The 8,643-nt window shown below is 60.6% G+C and overlaps 1 protein-coding gene across 1 annotated transcript in view; it reads right to left on the reverse strand.

Moving 5' to 3' along the window:
• ASS1 (argininosuccinate synthase 1) overlaps positions 1-8,643 on the reverse strand; it is a 39,516-nt gene that overhangs the window by 20,816 nt on the left and 10,057 nt on the right. The window contains exons 6-8 of the mRNA XM_006754208.2: positions 7,140-7,210; positions 6,588-6,618; positions 1,803-1,893 (exon numbers count right to left, since the gene is read on the reverse strand). Of these exons, the coding sequence (XP_006754271.2) occupies positions 1,803-1,893; positions 6,588-6,618; positions 7,140-7,210 (193 nt within the window). The remainder of the gene's footprint in view (positions 1-1,802; positions 1,894-6,587; positions 6,619-7,139; positions 7,211-8,643) is intronic.

Here is an 8,643-nt window from a genome sequence, read left to right on the forward strand (position 1 = left end):
TCTCTGCCTCCTCCGCCCCATTATCCCCTCCCTCGCCCAGCCATGGACGGGGCCTGCCCCAGAAAGGGGCTGACATTGTTGGTGCTGCTGCCGGAGAAAGCCTCTTAGCCTTTAAAATAGTTAATAATTAGATTAAAACTTCAAATAAATTAACTAGCGGGTGAATGGGGACTGGCCGGGGAGGGTTCCTCCCGTCTATTTTGTTCCAGACAGTCCCCGAATCATGAAAATGGATCACGTTTCCTGTCCGGCTCTCTTGCCCCCATGGCTCTCCTGAGCTCCTGGGGGGTCGTGGCAGGGGAGTGGGGGGGGACTACCTGGGTCTGCCCCACCATCTTCTCAGAGATGATGCCCCAACCGGCTGGGCCGGCCAGAGTGGGCACAAGAGGGACTTAGCGCTCCAGTTGCCTTTAGGGGCCTCAGACCGAGAATCCTTAGGTGCCCAAGTGCATGAAACTCAAGGGTGTGAACAAATGGGGAGGAAGAACATGCCCGCTGTCTCGGCAAGGCTGCTGGGAAAGGCCAGGGAGAGGCAATAATTGAAGTTCCAAGAGCCTCCATGCCTCACGCCCCCTCTCGGTTCCTCAAACTCCTGCCCAGTATACTACCTCCTCCAGGAAGCCTCCCTGATTTCCCCAGCCTCCTGGAAAGGCTCTCTCCTCCCGCCCAAGCCTTTAACCCAGTGGTCGGCAAACTCATAGTCAACAGAGCCAAATATCAACAGGACAATGATTGAAATTTCTTTTGAGAGACAAATTTTTTAAGCTTAAACTATATAGGTAGGTACATTGTTATTAACTTAATTAGGGTACTCCTAAGCTGGCCTTTGCTAAAAATGTCCTCAATCTGGGGGGTCGACCTCAGCGAACGTACCCCCACTTCTTCTAACACCACTTCTTCAAAATAGACTCGCCCAGGCCGAAAACCGACTTCTGCGCATGGGCCACGAAGTTTCAATCGCACTGTACGTGCGCGCCCGCATGTGGTATTTTGTGGAAGAGCCACACTCAAGGGGCCAAAGAGCCGCATGTGGCTCGCGAGCCCCGGTTTGCCGACCACTGCTTTAGCCCGAGCCTGGTCCTGCTCCTCCCATGACCAGGTATGTCCTGCCCTGCCTTCCCCTCCGTCCACCAGAGCTAAGGGTGTCCCTGGTGCCAGGGCTGGGCACCCAGGCCAGGCCAGCAAACACTTCTTGGTGAGAGCAGTGAGGACGGAGATCAGGACTCAAGCAAGAGTGGGGCCTAGACCCCGGGTTGGGGTGAAGCGTCAAGCAGCTGACTGGGGGCTAGCTGAGGCTGTAGCTGTGGGGTCAGTGCGGCCCTCGGGCCAGCTCTCTAAGCCGAGTGACTTCCCTAAAGTAGCTGCTCGGGCTGGAACACTCTCACACTGAACCTGGCGCCTGTGAGCTGGTGGACAGCAGGCGAGGTGCCTTCCTCCCAAGCCTGGAGGCTCCATGGGTCTGAAGGGGGAGGTTGGGAGCCATCGAAGCCCCTGCCTGAACTCTGACCTCCAGAAATGCAGGAGGGGTGCCGAGGGCTCGTGCCCAGCCTCTCAAGCTCTGAAGGGTGGCCACCTACCTCTCTTTTTAAAATATATTTTATTGATTTCAGAGAGGAAGAGAGCGGGGAGAGAGAAGCATCAATGATGAGAGAGAATCATTGACCGCCTGCCTCCTGCACACCCTACCCTGGGGATGGAGCCCGTAACCCAGGCATGCGCCCTGACCGGGAATCGAACCGTGACCTCCTGGTTCATAGGTTGATGCTCAACCACTGAGCCACGCAGGCCGGGCCACCACCTACCTTTCTTGAACTCAATCTCAAGGACGTCAGGGGTGTTGGGCCCTTTGGCTGGGTCCTGGGTCTTCGTGTACAGGCCTGGAGGGGCTTGATTCTGACAAAGGACAGAAAGAGGTTAGTGACGGGGGTGCCCAGAGCCAAGCCACACCATGCTGGACCCCGACTCCCTGCACCCCACCTCCTGCAGAGATCACCACCCCTCTCCAGAAACGGGGGGCCGCTGGCACAGTCCAGCAGGCCTCCCCGCCCCCAGCCCGAGCCAGCCCCGCTTGCCAGGGGCCTGGGAAACAAAGGGCTCAAGAAATCAGACAATTTTTCCCCTCAACTTGATCTCATCTCTTCCTTCGACGCCCCCACAGCTGGAGGTAGAATACAGCAGGAGAGGAACAAGTCAGGCAGGAAAAGGGCGACTTTGGAGGCGCGAGGCGCATTGGCGGGCTTCCCGGGAGCGGGCGCGCACGCTCTCGCAGGCTCCCAGGATTGGGGTTTATTCTGCACTGACCGCAAAGCTAATGACTACGCGTGACCCCAGCAGGTGCTCCAGCGAGCTGAGCCGGCCCCGGGTCCCCGAGGTTAATACTCACAGGGAGAAAACAGAAGAGCAAAGCAAAAACCCATTTGAAAACACATCAACCCTTATGTATATTTTTCCTTGGGCGCGTCAGAAAATGGGCCTCGCGTCTCCACGCAGCCACGGAGGGCGGCTGGCTGCCTGGAATTCTCAAAATTCCCTCTTGTCTCCGAGGCCTCGGCTCCCCGCACCTGTCCCCCCCCCCCCCCCCCCAAGACGGGGCCTCTCGGGCCTGACTGCTCATGGCCTGCTGTGGGCACCCCAGGCCCAGCCGTTGTCCACCTGCTGACATCCTGGGAAGTGCAGTCCCCTAATCTTTGCCTTTAAAACCCTGCAAACACTCCCACTCCCCTGTCCATGCACAGATTCTTTCGAGTCCTTCCAGCACCATGGGCAAGCACTGTTACCCCATCTACAGATGAAGACACAAGGGCCGAGGGCGGGCGGGGGTGGCTGCAGCCAGGGCAGGGCACCCGCCACGTCCTCAACAAACATGTGCTGGGTTTCAGGGCGGTGGAGTCAAGGCCTCAGGCTTGGGGCCTTGGGCAAGCGGCTTCCCCCCGTTGGGCCTCCGCTGCCTCATATGTAGATGGAAGAAATGACCTGCCTGTGACTGACCACTTCAGGGAGACAGTCTTTCCTGGCTGCGAAAATCACCCAGGAAAATGCCAGCGAGGCCTGGCGCCAGCTGTCCCCAGCTCTGCAGGTGGGAAGGGCAGCGGAGTGGAGCCTGGTGATGCCCCGTCCAGGACAGGTGGGCCATCAGAGCGCCTTGAGGGCACTCGGCCTGTTGTCTCTCTGGAAGGGTGAACGGCCACTCCAGTTCCAACACCCCTGAGGAACCCCTCAGTCCTGGGCACGACGGGGACTGCCGGAGCCCCCGGCACCTCCAAGTGTCATGTGACTTGGGGCCAGCCGCATTCCTTACCGTGTCCATATGTGGGGCAGGAACAAGGACCCAAAATCAACTACAGCTACAACTGCCATTTGAACTGGGTCCTTAAGGGCCCCCAGCCTGATGTCTCCATGGACCACAGAGAAAACCAAAGACAAAGAAGTGATTGTTCAAATCAGACTGCCTGACCCCACTGGTGTGGGAGCCAGTCCTGGGGAGTCTGGACTCCCTGTCCAGTGCTCTTTGTACCGCCCCGTGCTGTTTCCCAGCCGTTTTAGTGACCTGAGGGCTGAGAAACAGCACGAGGGGGGTGGCCAAAGACAGCCAGCGTGGTTAGGCATGGGGGCAGGCAGCTGGGGGGTTCAGAGAAATGCTCCCCAGCCCCACTGCGCCCCCCTGCCCACCATCCCTGGGCAAGTGAACCCGAACTTGGGACTCTGGGTGACCAACACGACTCAGCAGCCTCTCCTCACTCACCCAGGGCTCCTCTCTGGCCCTCCAGTCCAGGCTGAGCTCAAACTGGGGTGCCAGCCCTGAGTGCCCAGAACCCTCCACCCAAGCCCGCCTCCCTCCCACCTCCACCCCGCTGTGCCCCACCCTCTGCTTGTCCCTCTCTCCTGCCACAGGATGGGAAGGTTTGCACCGGGAGGAGAGGATGCAAGACCCCAAAGACAGCGCCCCAGCCCTCCACAGGGGAAGTAGGAGGCAGCCGGTGGCGGCTTCCGACACCCTGACAGCGCCAATTAAAGAAAATAACTAAATAGAAGTAAAGTGACATTTGCTTTGCATTCCAAGGTGGCTCACGCCCTCCGTCCTCAAAGCCCAGTTCAAATGACAAATAGTTTGTAGCCGAGTATCAATACCATCTATTTATCCATCCCAGCGGGAGGGCTCACTTCCAATGTCATCTGGGGGGAGGCTGTTGGGGGGGGAGGGAAGACAGTGAAGAAAAAAAAGAGAGAGAGAGGGGTGGAGGGCCGGGGGGAGCAGGCGAAAGAAAGCATGAAACAGGCCGAGGAGGAGAGATTGGGAGCAAATGGCCCGTGAACTGAACCATGATGTAGAGGCATGATCGATGCTGTGGATGGTTTATTCATCCATCAGCTATGGCGGCCGGCGCTGAATGCCCCCTTTCACTGTGGGCCCTATGAAGTTAAAGCAAGTAAATTTCTATCTTTCTTCGCATTAGCTGCCTCATTGCTCTTCAATCAGCCCTCACGGAGGCAGAAAATGGCTCCACCATCTGCCTCCACACCCTCCCTTCGACAGGTCTCCGGCTTTTTTGGGCGAGGGGGAGGGGGCCCAGGCCCCCCGAAGCTGTCTCCCCAGCTCCTCCCCAGGGGGCCGGGCAGCTCAGGGAGCAACGTGTCTCCCAGGTCCCTCACTGCTACCTCCTCATTTCTGGGTTCAGTCACACACCCCCACACCCAGCACATCAGATCCAGAGACGCATGGGGGGACGTGGGGCAGCCGGGAGCCGCGGCCAGCAGGGCCTTCACCCTCGGAGGGCCGGCTGCTCCATGCGCCACGGTGGGAAGGTCTCCCCCTGGGCCCACCCAGCCCAGCCTATCCTGATGGAAGGGGACGGTGGTCACTTCCTCCCAAAGGTCCTGCGGGGGGAGGGCGGACCCCCAGCCCCAGGACTGAGGCCGTGCCCCGTGCCATGGGCAGGCCGGCGCCTTTCAGACGCTCAGTAGGGCGGCGCTGTGGTCCCCCACTGTGTGCATGAGCAGCCGGAGGCTCAGAGGCTGAGTGACTTGCCCAAGGTCGCAGAGCAATGGAAGCAGACTCGGGGTTCAGACCGGGTTTCTGACCTCTGGGACCCACTCATGAACCTTCCCGCCTTGACCGGGCGGCGGAATCCTTAAAGAGACCCTCTCTGACGCTCACTTGTCCGCCCACTGTCCTCACTGGACAGGCCTGGGAGGTGGGGGAGCTGCCAGTCACACAGGGACTTGCCCCCCACCACAGCTGCTCTCAGCTCTGCGCCCCAGTCCCGAGGGGAGAGCCCACCGGCCGCTGGGAGAAGGTGGGGAGCGCTTTCCCAGCATGCTCCGGGCCCTGCAGGCTGGAGGACACCCTGCTTTGAAGCTGCTCTGCCCGCTCAGCCTCCCCCGCCCCCCTGGGCGCTGAGTGACTGGCTAATTGGGGGTGGCTGGCCTGAGTGTCGTGGGGTCAGCAGAGCATGAACTGGAAAAACCTGTGGCCAGCAGGCAGCAGCCTCATGGGGCCAGCAGCCTTCAGGGGACAAGGGTGCGAGCCTGTCTGGAGTGACACAGTTGGGTTGACGGAATGAGGGGTGGGGGAGCTGTGGCAGTGGGGGAACCACAGAGGCCAGAGGGCCAGCTCCTGCGATGGGGTGACCGGGCACCTACCCCCTGGCAGGGCGTCGGTTTCCTCGTCCATACGATTAGGGTGCTCACAGCCAGAACCAAGGAAAGTAAGCCAGACACATGCCCAACCCAGGCCTGGCTCCAGAAGCAGCCACTGCACACGCTGTACTCTCGCCAACACAGACCCAGAGCCTGGTCCGCGAGGAGCCAAGCTGGGATCCCCACCCTCACCCAACCCTCCGGGCATCCTCCCTTCCAGCTGGCCTTCCTGGATCCCCCAGACCCAGCTGCCTGAGCACCCCCCATCCACAGCACACTTCCCCCTCTCAGATAAGCCGCCTCCCCCACCCCCCCAAACCAGCCACCGGGTGTGGGGCTCAGCCAGGGCGTGGAGACACGTTACCTCAGGGACAAAGAGATTTTTCTCTTGGCAGGATAGATTTCAGCCTGCCTCCCCATCTCCCACGGTGCGCAGGGGGACATACAAAGGGAAGCCCCCCGGGAGAGAAATCCTAAACTTCAAAGGGCGAGGCCCAGCCGGGAAGGCGGGGGACAGGGATGGGGTGGCCTGCCCTGCAGGCATGGGGCGCAAACCCAGACATGTGGGTCCCGGGGCTCTAAGCCCACCCCCCATTGAGGCAGCGGTGGCCTGAGAGCTGGTGGGCACCGGCTGGGCCCTCCCACAAGTGTCTCATCTGCCTAATTGTTTCTTTATTGTCGCACAATCGCACCCTCTCTCTGTGCTGCCCTGACATATTTCCTTCCCCTATTCACCCAGCAGCAATTCGAAAGGAGCACGGGGTGGGAGGATCTTAAAGTGCAGCATGGAGGGGCGGCCGGTGGGGGGCCCGGTGGGGAGGCCCGGAACACAGGCAGGGCTCGGCCTCAGCCCCACGCCCGCCCCCCATGAAATTTCCAATTAGGCTACAAACACATCAGACCGCACGGGCGCCGAGCAGCTCCCACCAGAGCGGAGGAGAAGGGATTACCTTGGGGTTCTCCAGGATTCCAGCCTCGTAGCTGCAGAGGGAGAGGGAAGACAGAGGTTACCAGGGGAGGGACAGAGGGACATGGCTACACCGACACCCCCACCCCCACCTCCCTTTTCTCTGCTGAGGTGACCGCTGCCGACCTCGCCTGGCACCTCCTGGGCCCAGCAGCTGGCTGTGGGAGCTGCAGGTGGTAAGACAGGGCCTGGACATTTCTCTGTCCTCTGGGGCCCAGGCCCAGGGCTCCACATCGGGAGGCCTTCACACATGCTGTTCCCTCTGCTTTCAATGCTCTTCCCTGCACCCTGCTGCTCCCTCCTCATCCTTGAGGTTTTAACCTCAAAAGCCCATCCTCAGAGAAGGCCCGCCTGCGACCCAGGAGGCCAGATGCGGGCATCTCCCGGGCACCCAGCAGGGCTGCAGGGGGAGCTGGGAACAAGTGGGCACTCCGTTAGGGCGGGGACCTCTCGCGTCCGGCCACCACGACACCCTGTCCGGCCCGGCAGGCGCTCCCCGTGCCGGGCAGACCCGTGGACGGGGCTGGTGTCGTACCTGATGTGCATGAGGTTCTCGTCCATGCTCCACGGGCTCTTGGGGGTGACCGGGATGGGGATGCCATGTTGCTGCAGGTAGGAGACAGGGCAGCATGAGGGAGCTTGAAGCGGAGGGGAGGGTCAGGCCCAGCCGCCTTGGTTCTCTTTCAAGGTCACAGCCAGCCCCAAACTCTGGCCCCCCTGCAAGTGAGACCTGGAGCCACGGCAGGCTCCTCCCTCCCCCAGCAGCGAGGGCCTCCGTGCTAGGTGTGCCGTGCAGAAGCGGCGAGACCGAGCCTCCGGGAGGCTGTCAAGTGGACGCTGAATTTGGAGGTTCCTTCTGGAAAATTCTGGACTTACACTTCCAGGGCCCCTGAAGCACGTAGGGTGTGCCCCACCCAGGACCCCGAAGTCCCGACGAGGAACAGCCCAGGCAGCCCCCCTCCTCCCACTGGTTCTGGCCGTGCTTCGCTTCCCCAGTGGCCGGTCCATGGCTCAAGGACCTGGGCTGGACCTCACTCAGCCTTTTGGATGAAAGATGAGGCGGGTCCCCCGGTGACCCCGTGCTCTCAGCGGGCACCAGGCCGATCGGGCCCCAGCATGTGCATCGTGTCCTGCTCTCCCTCCCCCGCTTGCCTGGCATGGGGGGCAGCTCAGGGCCCAGTCTGGCCGCTTTAAGCCAGCAAGATTGGACACTCTGCCCCCTGAGCCCCCTGTCAGCAGCTTGTCCTGCATCACCCCATCTCTCCCGATGTGGCTCCCCCGGCTCAGCCCTCATTCCCAGGAGGGAGGGAAGGTACCTTCATCACTTAAGAATTTCAAAAGAAGCCAAAACCGGTTTGGCTCAGTGGATAGAGCGTCAGCCTGCGGACTGAGAGGTCCCGGGTTCCATTCTGGTCAAGGGCATGTACCTGGGTTGCGAGCACCTCCCCAGTAGGAGATGTGCAGGAGGCAGCTGATCGATGTTTCTCTCTCATCGATGTTTCTAACTCTCTATCTCTCTCCCTTCCTCTCTGTAAAAAATCAATAAAATATATTTAAAAAAAAAAAAAAGAATTTCAAAAGAAATGAGGTGAAAACCCTCTGGGGTCCCAGGCGATGGCCCACGACCACGCAAGAATGTATGTGTTCTTCCAGTTAAACCACACGGACGAATGGGAGAGGCTGCTCAATGCTGGGGGGGCAACTGAGTCCCCCCAAGTTGCCCAGAGCACTGGTCCTAAGCTCTCTCCAGCAGAGGGGTCGGGGGTGGGGACCCGGGCTCTGTTCAGATGGAACCCTGGGGCCTGCAAGGCACCACCAGGCTGCGGGGCTGGGAAACCAGGGCCGCCTACAGCCTTGGTGAGGGTGGAGGTTTCCCTCTCCCACTAGGCCTCGGGCAGGGCAGGGAGAGAGGAGAGGGAGGGAGGGGAGGGAGGAGAGAACAGGATGGGCAGCACCACAAAAGCCCAAAATAGCGAGTCCCTGACCAAAGACTCTTGTTTTCCCTCCCCTCTCTGTCCTATGCGCCCCCTACGTTACGT

Source organism: Myotis davidii, unplaced genomic scaffold (genome assembly GCF_000327345.1).
Source record: "Myotis davidii unplaced genomic scaffold, ASM32734v1 scaffold651, whole genome shotgun sequence".
Taxonomy (NCBI): domain Eukaryota; kingdom Metazoa; phylum Chordata; class Mammalia; order Chiroptera; family Vespertilionidae; genus Myotis; species Myotis davidii.